Source organism: Muntiacus reevesi, chromosome 3 (assembly GCF_963930625.1).
Source record: "Muntiacus reevesi chromosome 3, mMunRee1.1, whole genome shotgun sequence".
Taxonomy (NCBI): domain Eukaryota; kingdom Metazoa; phylum Chordata; class Mammalia; order Artiodactyla; family Cervidae; genus Muntiacus; species Muntiacus reevesi.
In genome coordinates, this window is record NC_089251.1 from 2,156,485 (window position 1) to 2,180,084 (window position 23,600).

General features: G+C 61.2%; 1 protein-coding gene across 4 annotated transcripts in view; it reads left to right on the forward strand.

Moving 5' to 3' along the window:
- The window catches only part of VAV2 (vav guanine nucleotide exchange factor 2), a 320,676-nt gene extending 299,164 nt beyond the window's left edge, over window positions 1–21,512 (forward strand). The window contains exons 15-28 of one of the 4 annotated variants that reach the window (XM_065928065.1): window positions 2,548–2,657; window positions 3,771–3,872; window positions 4,240–4,328; window positions 7,155–7,171; window positions 7,976–7,997; window positions 8,937–9,064; window positions 10,248–10,322; window positions 11,581–11,633; window positions 12,871–12,987; window positions 13,316–13,403; window positions 14,621–14,744; window positions 15,503–15,589; window positions 16,538–16,692; window positions 19,274–21,512. In XM_065928065.1, the coding sequence (XP_065784137.1) occupies window positions 2,548–2,657; window positions 3,771–3,872; window positions 4,240–4,328; window positions 7,155–7,171; window positions 7,976–7,997; window positions 8,937–9,064; window positions 10,248–10,322; window positions 11,581–11,633; window positions 12,871–12,987; window positions 13,316–13,403; window positions 14,621–14,744; window positions 15,503–15,589; window positions 16,538–16,692; window positions 19,274–19,321 (1,215 nt within the window). In that variant the 3' untranslated portion in view covers window positions 19,322–21,512. Of the gene's footprint in view, window positions 1–2,547; window positions 2,658–3,770; window positions 3,873–4,239; window positions 4,329–7,154; window positions 7,172–7,975; window positions 7,998–8,936; window positions 9,065–10,247; window positions 10,323–11,580; window positions 11,634–12,870; window positions 12,988–13,315; window positions 13,404–14,620; window positions 14,745–15,502; window positions 15,590–16,534; window positions 16,693–19,273 lie in introns of all 4 variants that reach the window. The other 3 variants (XM_065928061.1, XM_065928062.1, XM_065928063.1) reach the window with 3 other exon arrangements.
- Window positions 21,513–23,600: the final 2,088 nt, after the last annotated feature.

Below are 23,600 nucleotides of genomic sequence, written 5' to 3' on the forward strand. Positions count from 1 at the left end.
CGGGGGGTGGCCAGACAAAGAGTGGTCTGGTGGGTGGGCCGGCCTCTAGCCGCTCTGTCAGGCCCAGCACCTTCCTGGCCTCTCGTCTGAGTCTTTCCTGGGGTTGGGGCAGGGGCCCCAAATCCAGATCCCAGCTCCCCCGTGAGCGCGCTGAGTGGGGGCCCTGCCCCAGGCCTCTGGTGGAGCCCAGGCTTAGACACTGGCAGCCTGGCTCCAGCCCCTGTGCCGGTGAAGCAAGAGACACTCCTGCCCCTCCTCAGCCCTCCCTCTCTGGAGGAAGGTGCTGGATGGGTCTTGCTATGGCTTGTCAGACTCTGATGCCCAGCCAGGGGGCTGTGGGCTGGTGCAGGAAGGGCCATGACTGATGGGGTGGGGCCATGACTGATGAAGGCGGGGCCATGACACCTGGGGGTGGGGCCATGACTAATGGGGAGGGGCCATGACTGCTGGGGTGGGCCCATGACTGATGAAGGCGGGGCCATGACTGATGAAGGCGGGCCCATGGCACCTGGGGGTGGGGCCATGACTGATGAAGAGGGGCCATGACTGATGAAGGCGGAGCCATGACTGATGACGGAGGGGCCATGAGTGATGAAGAGGGGCCTTGACTGATGGGGAGGGGCCATGACTGATGGGGAGGGGCCACGACTGATGGGGAGGGGCCACGACTGCTGGGGACGGGGCCATGACTGATGAAGAGGGGCCGTGACTGATGAAGAGGGGCCATGACTGATGGGGAGGGGCCATGACTGATGGGGAGGGGCCATGACTGATGGGGAGGGGCCACGACTGATGGGGAGGGGCCATGACTGCTGGGGGCGGGGCCATGACTGATGAAGAGGGGCCGTGACTGATGAAGAGGGGCCATGACTGATGGGGAGGGGCCATGACTGATGGGGAGGGGCCATGACTGATGAAGAGGGGCCATGACTGATGGGGTGGGGCCATGACTGATGGGGAGGGGCCATGACTGATGAAGAGGGGCCATGACTGATGAAGGAGGGGCCATGATTGTGGGGGCGGGGCCATGACTGGTGAAGGAGGGGCCACGACTGATGGGGAGGGGCCATGGCTGATGAAGGAGGGGCCATGACTGATGGGGAGGGGCCGTTACTGATGAAGGACGGGCCATGATTGCTGGGGGCGGGGCCATGAGTGATGAAGGCGGGGCCATGACTGTGGGGGCGGGGCCATGCCTGCTGCCCTCGGTGCTAAGCGCCTAGCAGGTGCAGCCCTGGGCTGGGTGGGGGTGCAGGGAAGCAAAGTGCTAAAGAGCCTGGACTCTCGACTTACAGGTAGAAAGCAGTAGCTCCTCCCAGGCTCAGGGCTGAGGATGCAGCCCGCTGCCCTCCCTGAGTGCAGCCCGCCACCTTCCCCTCTGGGAGGAGGGCCTTGCCCTGGCTGCCCCGGCCCGGGGCACTTGGCGTGGGCTGTGTCCTGGGCTGTGGTCGCCCACGCGGGGCTGGGCCAGGCTCCTCGATGACCTCATCTCCCCTTTTCCTTTCCTTTCCTCATGCTGCCTAGTCTCATGGGAAGATGGTAAGCCCCCGGCGCCCTGCTGCTCACCGCCTTCCTGCCTCTGGGCCTGGTGCTGACAGTTCTTCCCTGAGCCCAGAGTGGGGCCTGGGGGCTCTGGGAGTGGGGTCTGGGGGCTCCAGGAGTGGGGTCTAGGGGCTTCAGGAGTTGGATCTGAGGACTCTGGGAGTGGGGTCTGGGGGCTCTGGGAGTGAGGTCTGAGGGCTCCAGGGGTATGGTCTGGGGGCTCCACGGTTGGGTCTGGGGGCTCTGGGTGGGATCTGGGGACTCTGGGGGTGGGATCTGGGGGCTCCGGGGGTGGGGTCTGGGGTCTCTGGGAGTGGGGTCTGGGGCCTCCAGGAGTGGGCTCCAGCGGTGGGGTCTGGGGGCTCCAGGTGGGATCTGGGGGCTCCTGGTGGGCCTGAGCCAGGCAAGCTCGTGGCATTCTCCTCGGCCTTGCCTCGGCTTCTGGCTTATGAGGCGACAGGCGTTGGCGATCACAGACATGCCCGCAGTTGAGGGCGTGAAGTGACGGCTCTGCCCCCCGCACTCGGGTCCCTGGAGGTTGAGGGCGGTGCTTTCAGAGCTGGGGCCTTTGTCTCCTCTCTGCCGTCTTCTCTTTCTTCTTTCCGTCTTGCCCCCTTTTCCTTTCCCCTCTAGCTTTTCTGACACAAACAGGCTCATTTTTCTAAACCCTTCTTCCTCATTCCCTCTGGAGGCCCTGAGCGCTGGCTGGGCATGGTGGTGGCCGAGGGCTGGGCAGGCTGTGCCAGCTTTGCTCCCATGGCCCATGGCCGCCTCTGCCTTTTTTTGTTTGTTTTCTGTTCTACTTCAGACCAGCGAGTTTTTCTAGCATCACGTTTAGGGAGTGGAAGCAGGTGGGCCGTCATCCTGGAGGGCCCTGGGACGTCTCGTTAGAGGGCATGTACACGTAAGCGTGTACATACAGACGCGTGTGCGTGTGCAGGCCAGCACGAGTGTGCGTGCATGCCTGCCCGCGCCTGTTCCAAGCGTGCTCCCGTCTTTCCGCAGTGGTCCTACGGCTTCTATCTCATTCACTTGCAAGGCAAGCAGGGCTTCCAGTTTTTCTGCAAGACAGAGGACATGAAGAGGAAATGGATGGAGCAGTTTGAGATGGCCATGTGAGTCCGCCCTGACAGGGCCATGGGGGTGGCCGGCCCCCCGTGGGCTTCTCAGATGAGAGGTCCTTCAAGTGACCCGAGGCTCAGCCTGTCTCCGTTGCCCTGGGTGAAGCCAGTCCCCTCCCCCGGGTGGCATTCTTGATCCTTAATCTACCAGCAGCCGGAGGGCCTGCCCCCCAGAGCCCAACCTCCCACACCTGTATGGCTGGGCAACGAGTGGCCAGGAACGGCCGTGATGCCGGAAGGATTCGTGGTGACCTGAGTCCTCGGGGCCTTCCAGGCTGTGGATGGTCACCTCTGGGGACAGCCCTGGAGCCGTTTCTCTGTGAAATCCAGGAGGAGCCCCAGTTGCCCCACAGAGAAAGCTGGTCATGGGGGTCCCCAGTCACATCCGACCTTGAGGCCGGGGGGCTGGGCCTGGGGCCTCCAGGCAGGTGCACTCGCCTCCCCTCCTGGTGGAAGGGCGATGCTGGTTCTGGGGTTGTTGGGAGGCTCAAACAGGGTCCCACGTGGGGCACGTTGGAGGGGGTGGCAGCCAGGCGGTGGGCCCCGCGGCTTCCAGGGCTTGTAGTTTTCTTCCCATATTCTGTTGTGAAAAACTTCAAGTGTTTATCCAAAAATGTCGTGGTAAACGCCCGGGCTCCTGCGTTCACATCTTGGGCTGCTCTCTGCCACACGCTGTCCCCTGTCCCCACCCCGCGTCCTGCCTGGAGCCGTCTGCTGGTGGGGTGGGCTCGCTCTGGTGAATGGCAGACACGGGTGCAGTCCCCGCACTGTTTGAGGAGACCCATTGTGAGCTCACGATTCATTTAGATTTTTCCATCTCGGGCTCACTCACAGTGACATCCTTAGCGGCTTTGCTGAGTCGTGACGAGGGATTGCCCCGGCCCACACCCAAGCCCTGTCCAGAGACAGCCCTTCACCGTCACCCTCAGAAACGTCTCGAAAGCCTCCGCTTGGACCCCCACCCTCCCCGGGGCGTCAGGGTCCCCGGGTAGGCCTGGGAGTTCTGGCAGCGCCCGGCTCCTGCATCCTGGCCCCCTGACCCCCGGCTGATTCCAGGGTTCCCGTGTCAGTGGGGCTCAGGGAACCTGGCGCCCACTCTCCCTCCAGGTCAAACATCAAGCCCGACAAGGCCAACGCCAACCACCATAGCTTCCAGATGTACACGTTCGACAAGACCACCAACTGCAAGGCCTGCCGCATGTTCCTCAGGTGGGCGCCCTGCCCTGCCGCTCCCGGCCCCCGAGGGCGGCTGGGGCTGCCCCGTCCTGCATTCGCAGTGCCCAGCGCCCCGAGGCCAGCGCTGCGCTGGGCCCCAGAGCCCCGGGGGAGCGGCCTGTCTGTGTGGGCACGGCCGGCCGGCGGTGCCTGGGATCCAGCAGGGAGGGGAGGCGGTTGTCCTGGGGGGCCCATCACAGGCGCTGCAGAGCCAGGCTGGGACCGTCCAAGGGGAGGGCTGGCACCAGGCTGCGCGTTTGGGCAGGGGTCCTGGGGGCTCAGGGGCTGGGCTGGCTGCTCGGGAGGGCGGAAGGCCAGGCGGGTCGGGGCTCACCTCGCCTCCTGCCCTCCCCCGGCGCAGGGGTACTTTCTACCAGGGTTACCTCTGCACCAAGTGTGGCGTTGGGGCGCACAAGGAGTGTCTGGAAGTGACCCCTCCCTGCAAGATCAGTGAGTACCGACCCCGCCCCGCCTGTGGGGCACGAGCCCCAGGGCCAGCCCACCCCTCACAGCGGCCTGCCCACCTTCTCCTTTCCTGCGGTGGTGGCCCCATGAGACAGGACCAGATGAGGAAACTGAGGCTCGGGGGGGCGGGGGGCATCTGCCCCTGGGCACACAGGCCCAGCCTGAGAGCGGGCAGGGTCTCCACGGCCAAGCCCTCCTCCTAACCGCACTCTTGCTGGCCCTTCTCTGCCTCTTGAATGCCTTCAATGCCTTCTGCCTTTTCTCTGACGCACTGCGGTTGTTTCAGACTCTAGACCCCCACCGGGCCCCGGGCACAGAACGTCCTTGGCAGTTCGTGGAGATTTCCCTTCACAGAGGAACACCTTTGCCCCTGGTTCCCCTGCCCCGTTTGTAGCTGGTTCCCCTGCATGCCCAGCATTTATTACCCAAGGCTCCCCTTGGCCCCAGGCCCATTTGTCAGATGGGAAGGCTGAAGCTCCTCTGAATCGACTTGGTTTGGGGGATGAGCTGGGGGAGTGCCCAGCCTAGAGCAGCTGGATGGCAGCCGGAAGCCTCAGGCGGTTCCGAAAGATTGCAGCCGCCGCCGTGGTCAGGGCTAGCTGCCCGTGGGCTCCAGGCTCGGGCCTGTGCTGAGCGTCTGCACCGCTCACAGTGCTTCACGTGGGCTGAGCCGCCCCCGCGGCCCTGTGAGACGGGGCGGCCACGCTGCCGTCCACGCCCGGGGGACCTGCGCTCAGAGAGGCCTGACACGCTCCAGGTAGATGGGAGGACGTGCCAGGCCTGCTGATCACCCAAGACACCAGCGCCCAGAGCAGGGGAGTTTTTGTCAGTGCCGCATTTACTGCGACTGCTGGCCCAGCGCCCTGACCCGGGAGGAGGGTCCCACAGGCCAGCCTGGACCCCCTCGTCCCAAGTGAGCCCAATGCCGCCCACTGTGGCCCAGCGGAGGTCCAGCAGCCCTGCTGCTCTGCTCCAGGCTGGAGGAAGCCGCCGGCCCCTCTGGCCCCAGAGAAGGAGGCTTTGCAGCTTTGCCAGTGGATACCGCCCTCTGGTGGCTGCGTGTCCTTCATGTCAAAGACCGGATGGTTCATTTCTTTTGACTTTTTTTTTTCTGGTCTTGAAAGTAACATACTTATTTGTCAAAAATAATAGAGGGACGAAAAAAAAATAAGAAATGGAATAAAGAAGAAAATAATTATCGCTTATGAATGTATTAAGAGATAATCAAAGGTGGTATTTTGGCATATTCCCTAATTAGTTTTCTAAGTTTTAAATAATCTTTCTGTTTCTCTTTGCCTTCTGATTGTTAAATACACACTTTCCATGCAAAATGTGGAGGAAAGTAAACGAGAAAAAAGCAAGTCGTGATCACACCAGGCAAAAACAACTGCTGATGGCCATCTCCTGCCTTCTTCCTTTTTTTGCAGACTCCCCCATTCCAATCCTTTTTAGGTTTTTGTGTTTTTCATATGTATAGCTGAGGGCTTCCCAGGTGGTGCTAGTGGTAAAGAACCCACCTGCCAATGCAGGAGATGTAAGAGACACGGGTTTGATCCCTGGGTTGAGAAGATCCCCTGGAGGAGGAGAAAATGGCAACCCACTCCAGTACTCTTGCCCGGAGAATCCCATGGACAGAGGAGCCTGGAGGGCTACAGTCCACGGGGTCGCACAGAATTGGGCAGGACCGAAGTGACTTAGCACGCACACACAGCTGAGGCCTCACCGGGGAGGCGATGGCGTGTCTTTTGCAAGCTGACGTCAGTATACTCCCCGCAGCCCTGAGAGCCCTGGCTTTGTTCTAAGAGGTCGTGGTCCCCCCGAGGGCAGGTGCCTGCCTCCCTCTCGTCTCTCTGCCCTGCCCCAGCCCCTCCAGCTTTTCCTCCTCTACACAGTCCAAGCTGCTTCCCTTCTGACCCACAACCCACGTGCTTATCTTTCCTCCTGGTCTCGGGCAACATTCCTCGGCCTCGTTGGCTCCACCTCTGGGCCGGCAGGTTTACCCGTCTGCTGCCCCTGCGGCCAGGATGCCCCAGGGAGATGCTGGACCCTCCCAGGGTGCGTCTCCCCAGGAAGCCTCCCCTGGGGGCACCAGCTGCCTGCCCGCCAGGTGCCTGACGCCCCTAACCTCTGCTCTTCAGAGTCGGATTCCTGCGTCTGCCCAAGGCGGGCTGCGACCGTGAATGTGAGGAGGTGTTGAAGGCCCGTCAGCCACACGTCAGCCGCTGTGGCGCTTGCTTTGTCCCGCGGTGGAGTTGGCCGCCCGGCTGGTCAGATGGCTGGGCCCAGCCCGGCGCTGTGTCCTCGCCTAGGGTCACCCCAGGGCAGGCGGAAGGAATCTCTAGAGTGTTCGCCTTCCATCTGACAAGCTGGCGTGCCCCGTGTGTGAGAACGGGCGGGCTGACGGAGCAGCTCGCCTCCTCCATCTCTTGTCCCTTGCCCGTGGCAGGCATCACTAGTCAACTGTCGAACTCCTCCCTTTGGGCCTGGCTTCCGCCCCGTCACTGGGGAGCTGCTGCCGTGGAGCAGAGCTGGTTCGTGCAGGAAGCCTGTTGGCCGTGGGGCCAGATACACTGGGGGTGTTCTCCCGTGGGCCCCCTGTAACCAGAGCTCAGAATTTGCCGTTAGAAGTAACTGAGGGATTTTCATGGCCACCAGCCGTGCGTGTCCATAATCCTTGTCTGAGCCCACGGGCCTTGCTGCGCCCCTGCTTGCACACTCGGGTGCCCCCAGCGGCTCCTGCCGTGAGGTGACAGCCCCCCGGCCCACAGTGCTGGCCCCTTGCCCTCTGAGCCCAGTGTGCTTTCTTTCCAGGTTCTCCTGCAGACCCGGTGAGTCCGCCAAACCGTTCCCTTCCCGCTGCCCTGCACCACTCGCCGCCCTGTGCCCGGAGCCAGAAAGACCCAGCCATTCCAGCCCTCAGGCTCGTGGGGCCAGGCCGGCTCGCAGGGCCCCCGTTGGTCACGAGGGCTCTTTGTTTTCCGTTGTGGTCACCAAAAAGAAACGGGTCCCCGAGCGTGGCCTCCTGGGGCCCGCCAGCTTGTCCCCCTGCCCAGCTGCCGCCCATGCCGCCTGCCCGGGGTCCTGCTGGTGGCTGTGGGTGCTCAGCTCCGTGACAGGCATCCACCCACCTCCCTCCTGTCCCCATTGATGTAGCGCCCTCTCTTGAGCTGAATCAGAGATGAGGTCGCTGAGTTCATTTATGGGGTGTGGACGTCATGTCTTTCCCTGGCCATGCGGTCCAGCACTTAACAGGCTCTTACATGGGGTGCAGAGATGCCTTCCAGGAGGAGCGAACACCCCACATTTATTGTGTGCAGCAGGACCTGCCCCAGACAGAGAAGACAAGCCCCAGGCTCTGAGCAGGGATGCCCTGGGTGGGATGGTCAAGGCAGGCTTCCTGGAGGAGGAGGGAATTAATGGTCAGGGATGGGAGGGGGAAGAGGACAGATGTCCGGGGCTGCAGAGGGGCGCCGAGTGGAGGGTGGAGGTCCCATGGGGAAACTGTCACAAGTCCCCGTGCGTGTCCAGGACGTGTCCCTGCCTTGAGCTCTGTCATTGGGTGTAGGGGGTGGGGGTTGCCAGTTGCTTGGGCAGCCTTCTGTCCTCACTGTCGTCTGTCCTTGCCCTCACAGGACGCCTCTGGAGCGGGGCCAGGTGAGTCTGGGACTTGGGCCTTCTCTGCTGTCGTCCTTGTCAGTGGTCACCCTGGGAGCCTGGGCCTGAGCACGGCGGCTGCCGGCTGCGCCCCGAGTTCCCAGCTCCGGGCTCCCAGGGTCTGTGCGGCCTCTGGCCCCATCTCCCTCCCGCCTCCATGGCCTCCCCTGGGAGCCGTCTTAGTTCCTGACGACGCAGCGCAGGGGTGGGGACAGACGCAGCCTGCCCAGGGTCCCTTCAGCCCAGGGGAGACTCTGAGCTGCGGCCTGGCGACCCCGAGCGGAGCAGACATCTGTGCTGTCACGCTCCCGTTTCCTCCCGTCCCCCGTGTCCCGGTTGCTCTGCGCTGGGCACAGACAGAACTGAAAGCATCAGGAGCCCGAGCTGCAGACAGAGTCCAAGCCAATCATGAGAACAGAAAACAAGCCACGCTCCCGCCTCCGGGGCACTGGTGTCAGAACCAGACCTGGCAGACACGTCCCACGCAAGGCTGGGCCGCTCAGAGCAGGGCTCGAGAGGCCCACAAGTTCTCCGGGGCGCAGTCGGGCCCCCGTGTCAGCCCAGAGGTGGCCCTGAGCAGCCGGGTGGCCTCGATCGGCCGCTGACCCCGCCCCGTCTCTAACGGGAGGAATGCGTGGTCTCCCCCTCCACGCGGCGCTCCGTCACAGATCCCAGGGTGTCTGGAGGAAGGCACGTAAAGTGCTCTTTAAAAATAGGTTACTGTTATGGAAATGATACCCTGAATCTGTTCATCACATAAATAGTTTATTGATAACTTGCAATGTTTAACAAAGAGACGTGGGAGTCTTAGGGGAAGAATTCAAGGAGGGATGCTACGGGGCCCCACCCACTTCCAAGATGCCCGAGAAGGCCGGGGAGGCCAGCGGCGCCTTGGGATGAAGTCGCCAAGCCAGGCCTCTCCTGCCCTGTCCCCCGCAGGGCCCAAGATGGTGGCCGTGCAGAATTACCATGGCAACCCCGCTCCGCCCGGGAAGCCGGTGCTGACCTTCCAGACGGGCGATGTGATCGAGCTGCTGAGAGGCGACCCCGAGTCTCAGTGGTGGGAGGTGGGTCCCCGGAGGGTCTCACCCCCAGCTGCCCCTTCCTCACTCCCCAGGGCAGAAGTGGAGAGTCCTGCGTTTGCAGGCAGGGGTGGGTGTGGGGTGCTAGACCATCAGACGGAGGGAAGAGGGCTGTTCGCAGGGCCTGGGTGTCAGGGTGTCTGCTTTGACATGGCAGGGGGAGCAACGTCCCCTCGCCAGAGACACTGTCGTCGTCCGAGCCCTTTCCCCGCGGCGCCTGGCCTGGGCTGCATCCTGTTCATCCAGGCCACGCCGCTCCCACCCTGCTTCCCAGCCCACCCCGGTCCAGGCCGGCACCACCGTGCCCAGCGCTGGGGGCCAGCATGTCCGAGGCCCCGCACAGCCGTCCCCCAGGAGACACAGGTCCCCGTGATGGTCTGTGGTTCTGAGCCGAGAATCTTGCTGTTCGGTTATAAGGCCGAGAAGGGGGTGGGGTGGTCCGTGGGGCTCCTCTCCTGAGCCCCGCCCCCAGGGGTCCACGGGGCCTCAGGGACACAGGGCACTCACCCAGCCCGGGGACCAGGGTGACCCGCTCAGAACTGGCGCACGTGTTCCCCAGTGTCCGAGTCCTGTCACCGGCAGCCTTGTCGTCGTGTGTGGTTCTTGTCACTGCGTCCTTACCCTCGGGCTCACTGCCCTAGGCCGTGCCTCGCATGGCTGCAGATTCGAGAGCTGAGTCAGGGGCTGCGGTCCGATCCCTCCCACGCTGACCCCAGCCACCCACGGCCCCTCCTCGCCCAAGAGTCCCCAGGCCCGTGAGGTCTGGGCGGCCCTGCAGAGACACTTGGCTGAAGGGGAGGTGGGGGCTGCTGGGGGGCCCTTGGGAGGGAGCGGGGAGAACAAGCCCCCGACCCCAGGTCCGTGTTCCCCTGACGGCTTGGGAGGGGCCGGTGTGGATACGAGGAGACGGCAGCCAGGGGAGGGGCTCTGGTCTCAGCACCAAGCGAGTTTTATCCCTTCTCTGAGGCCTCAGTCCTTGTCTGGGAAGTGGGGTGCCCCCCACCTTCCTGCCCAGAATGGCTCTGAGTTCAGCTAAGGTGACAACAGACAGGTGCTGTTGTCACAGGCTTCTCAGGGACTCCCCTCGTCCTCCTTGGGATAACCTCCTGCCTCCCCCCAAAACTCGCCAGGCCAGGCCCCGCAGGCGTGACCCTCTGTCCACCCTCAGGGTCGGCTGGTGCAGACCAGGAAGTCAGGCTACTTCCCGAGCTCGTCTGTGAAGCCCTGTCCTGTGGATGGAAGGGTGAGTACTTTTCACGGAAGCTTCTGGAGCGCGGGGCCAGGATGCCATGGGCGCCGAGAACGTCCTCCTCACTCAGGACGCCCTGTGCTTGTTCAGGCCATCGCGAGCTGGCCTCAGAGCTGGGACGGGAGTCCAAGAGGCAGGTGTGCACTCCTGGTGGGAGGACATGGCTGGTTTTAAAAACACTGAAATGGGCATCTCTGCAGCAGGCATCATGGACCAGAGACCAGCTGCCCATCTTCAGCTTTTAGGGCCTTCATAGGTCTTCTCCCCCAAACCTGAAGATGCAGAGCTCGGGGTTGTGTTATTTAGAAAAGAAGCAATATGGCATTTCTTTCATTTGAGTGCTGTGGAGCAGATCCTGCCGCGTTACAAGAGGCATCAAGCTGTCAGCCTTGAATGAACGGCATCACCCCCATGCCCCTGGGAAAAGACAGCTAAAACTGAGAGAATGAAACTTCTCCCAGAGTGGCAGGAGGCAGGTGCATGGCTCCCAGGAACCCTGGTCCACCCACCGGGCCCTGCCTGGCCTCTGGTCCCACCCCACTGCCCAGCCTACTGCTTCGGCACGGGCCATTGCCCCAGTGAAGGAGAAAGCATTTTTGGATACGCCTTGCTGACAGGGCAAGGGGACCAGACAGCAGAGGAAGAAAATGTTGCTAACTCGCTGAGTGGCCTGTGTGTGTTGCGGGGGGCACTTCCTAGCCCTGGGCCTCAGTTTCCCCATCTGTGTGGTGACTGGGGTGGGGTGGCGTGGGGACAGGTAGTCTGGCATTTTTAATCAGCCTGTGGTCCAGTGAGGGGGGCCGGGGGGAGGGCTCTGGCTAGCGAGGGCACGGCGTGGAGTCTGGAGAGCGGCACGGTTCACCTGCAGACATGGCCCTCCGCCTGCAGACACACGACTGCCGGCCCAGTGCCCGCCCTCGGGGCCGCGGCCGTCTGCACCGTAGAACGGGAGGGTGGGGTGTGCTCCTGGCCACCGCTGAGAAGTCCCCGCAGCCTTCGGGGTGCTCTCCTCCTCCTAACAGTGCACTGGTCCTTGAGTGCTAAACGCTCATTCATTCAGTCAAACCCACCGAGTCGCTGCTTAGAGACTGTGCGTCCCGGCACCCCCCAGGCCAGTGGCTCTGGGCGAGAGTCCACAGACGTGCTGGGAGCCAGGCCGGGCCCCCCGGCTCGCTGATGATAGGAAACCGCTGGTCCCCACACTGTGGACAGTCCCCGGGGAGACACTGACCACAGCGTTCTCTCCCACCAGCCGCCCATCAGCCGGCCGCTGTCCCGGGAGATGGACTACACGGCGTACCCCTGGTGAGTGGTCAGCGGGCCCCTCATGGTGGCGGCGTGGGGTCCCTGGCTGCCCCCTGGCTGCGCCCAGCTGCACACAGCCCCCTTTCCCCTTCTCAGCTGTGAGTCGCTGGGAAACAGGGAGACTCTTCTCGACCCCAGGCAGCTGTTTCCCCATCAACAAACAGATCATCAGGTTAGAACACTTAGGAGAATGAAACCTTTTTTAAATGAGGTCTTGCTTGAGTATAAAATATAGAAAAAGAGGTGTGAAAGTGTTAGTCACCCAGTTCTGTCCGACTCTTAGTGACCTCATGGACTGTAGCCGCCTGGCTCCTCTGTCCATGGATTCTCCAGGGAAGAAGACTGGAGTGGGTTGCCGTTTCCTTCTCCAGGGGATCTTCCTGACCCAGGGATCAAACCCAGGTCTCCCGCATTGCAGGCAGACTCTTTACTGTCTGAGCCATATATTTAAGCCCAAAAGTTATAACTGTATTTGCTCATGCAGTGCTTGATAAGAGAAGTGGGGCTGTTTGATGTATAAAATGTGAGCATGGATGTGGGAGGCATGAGACTCAAATGCGGGTCAGCCTGGGGTCCAGCTTTTATCACTCTGCCTGCTGGCTCAGCGGCTCCCTGGGACCGGGGCTCAGCTCACCCGTGTCTCTGAGACCCCAGGGCCTGTTCCCTCCACTACATTGTTCACTGGATTTGAATGTGCAGAGTGGAGGACTTGCCTGTGATTTTTCACTTGACGCACAGACCTTCAGTTTTCTAATGAATCCATTTACAGAAGTCCCAACTCAACCCTACAGGGAGGTGCGAATGGGGTCAGGCTTTGTTCTGGAGAAGACGTGGTCTGGGGGTGGGCTTCATTTTCGTAGAGATGGAGAGAAAAGCTTTCAGACGCAAAAGGTTAGGACACAAAACAAGACCCTACGTGAGCAGTTTTTTCCCTTCTTCCTAAACAGTAAGAATTTGGAAAGGAAATTTTGATCTACTGCCTCTTCCCTGAATGCCTCTTGCAGACCCTGGGTTCTGGAGGGTGAGACCCGGTGGACTGGCTGGGTCTGGCTGCTTATGTCGACCCTGCTAGCTGGCACGCAGATGCCCCGCCCCTGTCTCCTCTGGGCCCCGCCCACCCTTCGCCCCGCCTCCCGGGGCGTGGCCTCGCTTCCCTAGGCTCTTAAGCATGTTAGAGGTTGGCTGGTTGTCTTTGAGGCCACGTGTACACACGGCTCTGTCTCCTCCTCTGTTCCAGGTTTGCCGGGAATATGGAGAGGCAGCAGACCGACAACCTGCTCAAATCCCACGCCAGCGGGACCTACCTGATCAGGGAGCGGCCAGCGGAGGCTGAGCGCTTTGCCATAAGCATCAAGTACGTGCAGGCAGGGAGGGGGGCGCGGGGAGGGGGACGTCCCCAGTGCAGACAGCAAGCAGCATCTGGGATGGCCGTCTCCACGGGGCTGCGGGGAAGACAGGTGTGGGGCTCTGGGGCCCGAGGCCTTGGCTGACCTGGGAGTTTGGGCTTCAGACAGACCAGGTGGCCTGGTGGATGGATGCACAGACAGTTGGAGTCAGGCCCAGGCTGGGGCGGGAGCAGGAGGCGTCTTTGCTCCAGCACATGTGCAATAAGCCCGGAGCCCTGCGGGGTGGGGGCCGAGTTGGCCTGCATAGTGACCACTGCGCCCGTGTGCCTGGCCTAGGTTCAACGACGAGGTGAAGCACATCAAGGTGGTGGAGAAAGACAGCTGGGTCCACATCACAGAAGCCAAGAAGTTTGAAAGCCTCTTGGTACGTGGTCCTGGGGGGCTCCCACTGGCCCGTCCCCGAAGGTGGGAGGAGGGTCCAGGTCTCCCACTGAGGCCGCATAGAGGAGGAGCGACCCCCCACAGCCACTCCTGAAGGCCAGGCTCCCAGTGGGAGAGCCCAGCAAACGTCCCCCTCCGCTGGGCTAGGCGCCCCTTTTCTGCAGTCGGGGTGGGGGGGCGGGGAGTGTTCCCAATGTGAGAAAGATCCGGGAAAGCTGGTCTGTAAGGCACCTTGGGACAGGTAAGGCTGCTCTCAGATCAGGACCTCTGTCCCCCAAACCCTGAGGTGGACAGCAGGGTCACCGGCATCCCACAGCCCGTTCACACCGAGCCTCTGCCGGAGCTGGAAACCGAGGCCCAATGAGGCTGCATCCAGGTCTGGCTGCTGGCCGGACTCACGCACACGGGACTTCCAGTGCCTGCCCCCGCCTCGCTCAGAACTGTCCCGGCCCAGCCAGAAAGCCATGAACACATGAGCTGCCCTCCTTAAGATGATTTAAAGTTAGACCCAGTGTTTGCTCAGTCACACGTGCTGCGTGTGTGGAGGCCGTCTGACCAGAGCCCGTGGGCTCTCAGACGTCCTGCTGCGGCCGCAGAAAAGCACACAGTAAGAGAGAAAATGCCCACGGCGTGCCCCCAACCCTGACGCTCTTGTTTCAGGGTGAGTTCCCACTGCCTGGAGTGGAGCCCAGGTGTGGTTTATGGGTTCCTTTTCCAGACAATGCCACTGTTCACACGGGACCCAACCTTAGTTTACCTCTGGGCACAGTGAACACGCGCCGGGGGACGGCCCTCTCTCTCCCTGCCCCGCTGCAGCCGCGTGGCACTCGGTCACGTGGACACGCTGTGGGTTCTAGAAGCACTCCCTGCTGCTGGGTGGGTGGGGGCTTCTGACTTTTTCCTGCTGCGAAGGGTGATGCAGGGCGCGCCTGTGGCCGTCAGTCCTGGCTGCCTTCCCTGGATCTGCCTTTAGAAATGTTTGGGAGAGAAACTGCAGGATCGAAAGTCTTCGCCATACTGACCGCGCCCCGCCCCCTGTCTGGGAGCTGGTGTCAGGGGCGGCTAGGAGGAGGGGTAGTTCCCGAGAGTCGAGGAGACAGTCCTCTGTGAGAACCTGAGGCGGGGCGGGGGTGGGGGACGGGGCACCCGGGAGGACTGCCTGGAGGCGGAGGCAGCAGTGCCTGTGTGCACATCCCGCAGGAGCTGGTGGAGTATTACCAGTGCCACTCGCTCAAGGAGAGCTTCAAGCAGCTGGACACCACGCTCAAGTACCCGTACAAGGCACGGGAACGCACAGCCTCCAGGGCCTCCAGCCGCTCCCCAGGTAACGCCCCTTCCAGGAAGGCCTCTGGTGGGCCTCCCTGACCTAGACCCCAGCCCCTTCCTGATTCCCGCCCCTGGGAGTGGTGGCCCAGGTCCCCCCGCTCCTCACCACCACCCTGCCAAGCCAGGGTTCCCGGGCAGCCCCGTGTGACCAGTCGGGGTGCCAGCTCTGAGTTGCTGCTCAAACTTTGGTGGCTCTGCCTGGACCCCAGCATGGGGAGGGAGCCGGGCAGGTCCCTTCTGTCCCCAGATCCATCCCTTGCCCCAGCATTCCCCCTGCCCAGGGACCCCGGCTGCCAGGGAGCCAGAGCTGGGACCTCGACTTGGGGATGGGGCCGCCTGGCACACACTGGGGCCAGCTGGAGAGACGGGCAAGGTGGGCCCGGGGCTCGGTCTTGGAGCCGCCCTGCTTCGTCCCGCTGCAGGGTCTCATAGGACTGCAGGGCCCACCCAGGCAGAGCGGGCCAGAGAGGAAGCCGGGCCTTTAGTGAGCGCCTCCCGAGTGCAGGCGCGGGGCTGGGCTCTCTGCACGTGTCCTTTCCTGCGTCCCCGCTCGAGCCGCCCGCTGGGAGGAGGTGGTCCAGGACATGGGTGCCTGGGGCGTGGGCGAGGGCAGCTGTGCCCATGCCCTGGTGGGCCTCAAGGCTGCAGCTGCCCCCCTGCCCCCCGGTGCCCTGGGCAGGCCCCCCATCCCTGCTGCCTGTGACTTGTGTGGCTGCCCCAGCCCCGCCTTTCACCTTCTCTCTCGCCTCTTTGCAGCTTCCTGCGCTTCCTACAACTTTTCTTTTCTCAGTCCTCAGGGCCTCGGCCTTGCTTCTCAGGGCTCCTCCGCGCCCTTCTGGTCAGGTACCGCTGCTGCTCGGGGGCGTGGGGGGCCCGGCCTGCCGCCAGCTGCCTGCTGCCCGCCGGCCCACAGCCCCGGCCTGACCGTGTCCACAGCCGCTGCAGCCGGGGCGGGGCGGGGCGGGTGGACGCTGGCGGGGGTGGGAGGGGGGTGTCTGCCGCTCCTGTGGACACCGTCGGGCTCGGCCCTGCCCTCGCCTTTGAATGGGTCAGCCCCGTGACCCCTCCCCAGCTCATCAGCCACTGCCCCCTACTGCTTCCTGGGAGCTTGGCCTCTGGTAGCAGCAGACGGCCCGGCGGCCCCCTTGAGGAAGGTGGGAGCAGTCCTGGGGTGGGTCCCGCTTGGCAATAGTAAGGAGGACTTGTGGGACTGGGTGCAGGGGGACATTCTCGACTGGCCCTGACTGCACGGCCCGCTGCTGCCAGAGTCAGAGCCCACCCCGGCGGCTGTTTATGCAAACACCCCCCCCAACCCCCCCCCGCCCCCCGGTCCATTACCACCTCTCCGTCAGGACGCCTAGGTCCTGGGCCACGCTGGTCCAGCCCAGTTTCCAGTTTGATTTGGGCTGTGGAACTGAGGACATGAGGGAGATTGGAAACCAGTGCCCTGGGGTCCACTTACAGGCCCCTTGTCAGGGTGAAGGCTGGGGGCTAGGCAGCGGTCACCCTGCGGCCCACTCGTCGTGTGTTGCCCAGGTGCTGTCCAGTGGGAAGGCCCTCAGGGAGCTGTGATGGCCCCCAGCGCGGGTGGTGAAGCTCGGGCCCCAGCCCGGTGGAGCTCACAGGGCCCAGAACTGCAGGCTGGGGCACCCACAGAGGATCGAGGGGCCCTGGGATTGGAGCCTGGTCTGTCCCTCTGTGGGCCAGACCCCCGGGGAGAGACCCAGCTCAACCTGAGGACCCCCCGGAGGCCCCGACGCCACGTGTGACGCCGCCCGCCTCCCCCAGCAGTGTTTACACCCCGAGTCATCGGCACGGCCGTGGCCAGATACAACTTCGCCGCCCGCGACCTGCGGGAGCTCTCGCTGCGGGAAGGTGACGTGGTGAAGATATACAGCCGCATCGGCGGGGACCAGGGCTGGTGGAAGGGCGAGACCAACGGCCGGGTGAGTGTGTTGGCCTGGCCCCCCGCCCCTGGCCCCAGCCAGAGACCCCACCTCACTCTGGGGCTTGGGGAGGCGGGGCTCCGACTGACACCAACCACCACTCTGCCCCGACCCTGTGCCCTCTGACCTCGCCCAGAAGACTCAGCATCCACAGGCTCCGTGAGCTAGGGTCGATTGTGAGGAAGCGACTTCCTGGCTCAGCTCTGGACCCCGGCCTGTCTGACCCTGTGTCTGTACTCAGGCCTGTTCTGGGGTCCACTGTGGCGAAGGCGGAGACACTTGCTTGTGCCCGACCCTCTTTGCAGGCAGGTTGCCTCAGGCCTGAGAGCGGAGCCTGGGTGCCCTTGCTGGGTTCCTGCCATTCCTTAGGGCTCCGTTTACACCTTGGTGATACGGGAAGGGATGCATCGTAGCCCCACCCAGCCTGCGATTCTACGACCCATGGCTCCTTTTTCCGGCACCCTGTCTGGCTTCCCTGGCTTTGACTGGTTCCAATGGCAGTGACCCAACAGGGTACCTGAGCTCCACAAACCACTGATTAGGAAACGCCCAGCTTTTGGGGGGCCACAGCTGCCCATAGACGTGGCCAGACTTGGCTCCCATCACTCACCATTCCACTACCAGGTGTAGGAAACTGGTCTGCCTTCACCTGGCATGCTGTCTGCCCTTGGAGACCCTCGCGTCTGACCCTGTTTCCATCTGACAGCCCTTCAGAAGTATGAGGCCGCTGAGTCCTAGGCAGCTGACCTAGAGGGCTGGTACCACTTGCTCTCAAAGTGTCAAGAGGCATCTGGAGCTTCATAAGCGCACCCCTGGGCCTTCACTTGATTACTTGGTTCAGGTGATATCTGCCAAGGTTCTCCACTATAAATGCGCTGTAATTAATAAGTAATGTTCAGGGTAATACTTTGAAATCAGATAAATAGCCTATTCCTCATCAAACTTTCACCTGTTTATTTTATCATTCATTAATTAATTTTACCTATTCAGTTATTTCTATCATGGTAGGAAATTGTGACTTTCTATCTTTTCTTTTACACTTCTTGGTGGGCATTCTACTGAAAGAAAAAACTTGCTCTTCTCCACTTGGCCATTCCCCGCCCCAATAGTCAGTCCTCTGTCCACCAAGACCTGCTTGCTTTCTGTGAGCCATCGTACTGAGTTCATTTTTGCAGAGTATTTTTACCGGAACTAGAATTCTAGGCTGGCAGCTCCTATTTCTGCACTTTGAGGATGTCTTTCCATCGTCCCCAGTCTGCCATCATTTCTGTGTAAAAGTCCGTCAACATTCTTACGGTGGTTCCTTTAAGAAACGGGGCTCCGTGTGAAAAAAAAAACCTTTGCTTTTCTTCAGTTTTACCAGAATGTGCCTGTGATGGTTTTTTTCTGTATTAACTCTGAGATTTGCAGAGCTTTTTGAATGTGCGACTTTATGTTCTTCATCTGTTTGGGAAATTTCTTCAGATACTGCGTCTGTTCCGTTTTCTCTCTTTTCTCTTTCTGGGGCTCTGTTCATGAGTCTTTTCCATCCTGTTGTTGTTCAGCCACAAAGTCGTGTCCGACTCTCTGCGGCCCCATGGACGGCAGCACACCAGCCCCCGAGGCCCGAATGTTATTCATGCTGTTTCATGTGTTTTCCATCCATTTTCTCTGGTTTTCCATCTCATTACTTTTTATTGACTGATCTTCCAGAGTCTTCTGTTTTGTCCATTCTGCTCTTGATTTCAATCATTATGTTTTTCAGTTCTAGGATTTCTATTTGGTTTCTGATTTCAGTTCTCTGGTAAGATTTTCTGCTTCTTCATCAGTTTTCTGAAGCAGACAAGTAGGGTTACTTTTATTTCCTCATGGATGACCCCAGTGTCTGGATTCCCTGTAGGTTTGTTTCTGCTGCCTGCGTTTTATCTTAGTTTCTGTCACTTGTGCCTGATTAAATGCCAGGCTTGTGCATAAAGCACTGCAGAGGCTCTGGATGAATGCTGTTTCTGTCTGGAGAAGATTTACTTTTTTTGTTGCTGGCAGTTAGCTGGTGGGCAGATGGTCTCACACGGCTCAGGGCTGGTGCGTTTCAGGGTCTGCCCTAGTCCTGGGCCCTGGCTCCACCAGGTTTACTGCCTCTTCTCCAGCGTCTGTCTCGGGACAGGCCTGCCTTAGAACAGGCCTGCCTTAGAACAACAACCGTTTAAAGAATCCCCCATCTCCACGAGACTCCACTCACCCTCATCCTCCACACACACTTCCTGATAGCTTCCCTGATTGCTCAGTTGGTAAAGAATCCACCTGCAATTCAGGAGACCCCGGTTCAATTCCTGGGTTGGGAAGATCCTCTGGAGAAGGGATAGGAAACCCACTTCAGTATTCTTGGGCTTCCCCTGCGGCTGAGCAGGTAAAGTATCCACCTGCAAGGCAGGAGACCTGGGTTAGGAAGATCCCCTGGAGAAGGGAAAGGCCACCCACTGCAGTGTTCTGGCCTGGAGAGTTCCATGGACTAGAGTCCATGGGGTCACAAAGGGTCGGACACGACTGAGCGACCTTCACTTTTTTCACACAAACACTCACCAGAGTCTGACACTGTTTTCAGATTGGCTGGTTTCCTTCGACATATGTAGAAGAGGAGGGAGTCCAGTGACAGCAAGATCACAGACAGGACTCGCGGATTTTCTCGGAAGAGTTGCTCCAGTGGTGACATCTGTCTCTAGCTCTGCAACCCAAGAGGGAAAATGCCTGCCAACCTTACAGTCTTCGACAGTCCGTGGGGATGGGGAGGGGGTTCAGAATCCTACATGTGATCTGTCCTGCCATCAGTCTTCCCCTGGTGGCCTGTCCTGGGTACACGCTGCTTGTACATAGAGGAAATCTGGGCCAGCCCTGGTGCCAAGGAGAGGGAGTGCCCGTGGGTGGCATCCTGAGCCCGGCTCTGGGTGACAGCTGAGGCCAGAGCTCACCTTGCCCCTGTCCTGTCAAGATGGCCTTCAGGAGCCTGGGTTTGAAAAGCAGGTGCCATCCAGGGAGGGCTGGGTGCCGTGGAGGGGACCTTCCCCTGGCCCCTTCCATTCAGCCTCTGGACCCTCAGCCCTCCCGCATCCCGCTGCTCCCAGGGGGAGCTTCAGGCCTTGAGAGGCAGAAGGGGCCAGAGCAGGCCGCTGTGCCTGGGGACAGAAGGGGGCATCGCCAGGGCCTGTGCAGCCCCTCAAGCTCCCCCGTCCCTCTGCACTGGGGGTGTGCAGAGACCCCCAAGGAGGCCCCCCTCTCTCAGGCGGGAGCCTGAGGAACGATGAAGCTGCCAACCCTGCTCCCCAGTCAGAGGTACTGTCTGCCTGGAGTCCTTGGTGTGTCTGTCTGTCCTGCTGCCAGCTGGATACGTGGTTTAGAAACGCTGATGAGGGCGGGAAGCAAACGGAGTTTTCCGCTCACTCGGGCTCTGCTGCTCACAGTCCTCTCCAGAAGGACGCGCCCCCCACCCCCCCACTCCCGAACAGGCAGGGGCCCTCTGCGTCTCCCACGTCCTGCCAGGTGGCCACTGAGAGTCTGCCCAACCTTTGCACACGTGTTGCTTCTAGCCTTTGGCAAGTCTTCCAAGACTCCTGCAGCCCATGAAACAGGGCCTGTGGCCAGCCCTTAATAAGTGCTCTTGGTGGGTGGCGCCACCCCCTGGACTTCCCCTCCTCACTCCTCCTGGCCCTTGACCTCTGGCTGGCTTGGCCAGTCCCCGTTCTCTCCGCTCAGATGTTGCGTGAGTCCCAGCGACGCTGTCTCCTCCCGGCTCTGTGCCAAAGCTGCTGCTGCAACCTGGGCTTCCTGGGTCCCCCTTTCCCAGGGCTCAGATGCACACGGTCGGCCGTTGCCGAGGCTGGGCCCTGCTGGGGTGGGTGCTGGTGGCCACGCTGCACCCAGGGGCTCCTCAGAGGTCAGCCTCATGATCTCCAGGCTCGGTTTGCACCGCAGCCTTCTGGCTTGGGGAGGAGGCGGGGAGGGGTCTCAGAGGGCGTGTAGCAAGCAGGAGGCAGAAGGCAACCAGCAGAGGCTTGGGGAGTGAGGGTGACAGGATTGTGCCTGGTGCGGTGGGCAAGGCGGGGGGGCAGGGAGGAAGAGTTTTCCACGGAGAGAGCAGACCCGAGACTGGTCATCGGGGCGCACCCGGCACTTTGCTTGTGGCCTCTGCTCCGCCGGCCCAGCTGCCAGGCCGCGGCGGGAGGGGAGGGACCAGCTGCCCTGTTGTGTTTACAGTTGTCAGAAGGGTTTTGGTTTTCGTCGTCGTTGTTGTTGGGGTTTTGTTTCGTTTCGTTTCGTTTTGTTTTTTTTTTGGTTTGGCTTGTTTATTTTTAAGAGGGGTTAAAAAAGTTTGTAATTATTTCCTCCAAAGCTCCCATTATATGTCTGTGAATAATAAGGAAGAGATTTTATAATAGCAGAAAGTAATGTGTATTTGGAGGTCATCATGCAACAAGGCGTGGCGGGAACGGAGGTCACTGAGAAAACCCTGCGTGGAAGCCTGGTTCTTGTGACTGTTCTGCTCTGTTTATGTTCGTCTGGAGACTCGTCTCCGTTGGGTTAGTTTTCGCACTGCTGGCAGCAGGAAGGGAGGAGGGTGCAGGCTGGGATGCTGGTGGTTCCGGCATGACACGGACAGCCTCTGGGGGGACTTCGGAGCTGGGACCTGAGATTAGCTGTGAACCCTTAGGAGCCCGATGCATGCAGGTCAGGGGTCTGAGGGTCCTGCCGCTGGCGGTGACCCCACACAGAACACAGACTGTACATTTGCCAATAGGTTTTTTCAGACCACGGTTTCTACTGCAAATAAACCTGAGTTCTTTTCTGCAGGAGTGGCTGGCCTTTTGTGCTGGGAGGGAGGGCGTGGCTGGATTCCTCTGTCTGTGTCCAGAAGGTTCTACCCATCTGGATACTGTTGGCCCAGGGGTGGTGGCCTGGGTCGGACATGGGCCTTGGGGTGACTTGGCCTTAGGCACAGGCTGGGGGTCTGTCTGGAGGGATAATGATGACAGGCCACCAACCAGGTGTCTCCAGGCTGGCCCAGGTCACAGGTTTCCTGTGCAGCGTCCTCTGACCCACCCCCCAGCAGCTCTCAGAGGCCGCCATCTCTTCCTCTGTTTGGATGGGATGCAACCCCCAGCCCTGCTGCTTGGGCGTGTCCTTCACCTCCTGAGCCTCTTTCTTTATATATACATGTTGGAGATAAAACAGTTTCTCCGGAGGGTCACTCTGTGGCCTGTGACCAGAGAAAATCAGAATAGAACAGCCGAGACTTATTCTTCCCTGAAGGGGATGGAGTCTAGGGGCAGTGGTGCAAGGTGGCTTGGTGCGCCCACCCCCCCGCCTCCAACCCCAGACTCCTCTTCCCTCTTCACAGTTGCCTCGTGGTCCAAGGTGGCTGCTAGAGCTCCTGCCATCAAGGCCGTGAGCAGACAAAAGCTGACACGGCAGTCCCCCTTCTCCTGCTCACCCAGGGCTTGGGCATGTGGCCAGCCCTGGCTGCACGGGAGGCTGCCAGTGCAGGACCCGGGCTGGGCGTACAGTCTGGAGAGTGCTGGGTCCTGCTGCTGCAGAGATGTGACCAGACAGACCCCGCCTCGGGGTGGTGAGGGTCCAGCGAGACTCGGAGTCTCGTGCACATCTGGAGCTCGGCAGGTGGCAGGTGTTATCACAAACCCAGAGGCGAGCTCAGATGTTTGAGGTGACACAGCTGCAGGGAGCGTGAGGCTGCCCCGTCTCTGGTCTCCAGGACCTGGCTCAGGCTGGCGCCCTGACGATCTGACGGGGGCCAGCCCCTCTCTGAGAATCTCTCAGGCCTGAGTCCCCCGAGTTTCCACACTGTCTGCCGACTGCAGCCTCTGGTTCCGAGTTCTCCTGTCCACGCGGTGAAGGAACGGCCTGGACCCTCACTGAGCAGCCCCTGGGCCAGCACTCAGTTGCCCCGAGCAGGGGCCGAGCAAGCTTGGACAGCCCTGGGGAAAGCTCCTGGCCCCCCGAGGGCAGCTGTGGGTGAACCTGGGGCGCTGGGGGCTGAGGGGCCTTGGGGAGGCCACCAGCAGCGCCTGCCGAGGAGGGGTCCTGACCGGAAAAGGGCGGGAAGCCCCCGCCCTGCTGGAGGGGCTGCGTGTGGACCGGGTGGAGGCCAGCACGGGGCAGGGCCTGCCTGCCCGAGGCCACCCCAGCAGCAGGCAGGAGCAGTGCCGCCCCCAGCCGTCGAGGGCGGGCCGCCCACGGTTATCCCGACAACCGCGGACTCGCCTCGGGCAGGACCGCCTGGAGCCCGCTGCGGCCACAGATGGAGAAACACCCGCTGAGCGAAAGGTGGAAACAGCCCATTTCTGAGCGAGGAGGACGCCCGCCACCCCTGTTCCCCCACCCCCAGCACGGGAGCCCACAGAAGAGTGGGAGGCTGAGCTTGAAGGAAGGGGCCCGTCCCGGAAGGGAGAGCCCGGAGCAGAGCAGCCTCAGGAGCCAGCGCTGGGGCAGCCTCTCAGCTCTCTGGCCGTCTGCGATGGGCTCCTGGGATTCTAACACATGTGACATCAGCCACAGGTCCTACAGGCCAGGAGCCAGAGGTGATACCGGCATCAAGCCGAGATCTCAGATAAGGCCCCCGTCATGAAAAGGAAACTAATGCGCGTGGATCCAAACAAGATCGCAGATCAGGACAAATATTTTCATGTGCTTTTTAGACTTTCTGGAAGTAAAAGGATGCATGAACCCAGAATGGTTAACCCTGGGCTTCAAAGATAAAATAAACCCCCCCTGGGTAGCAAGCAGAAGGTGAAGAGCCTGACGGGGAGAACAGCCTGGGTTTGCCTTGGTCCTCCACGGGTCACCGTGCCCGAGGCTTCGAGCTTGCCACGTCTTCCAGGCATAAGGCAGCAAGTAGACTATTTCCTACCCTCCACACCTCA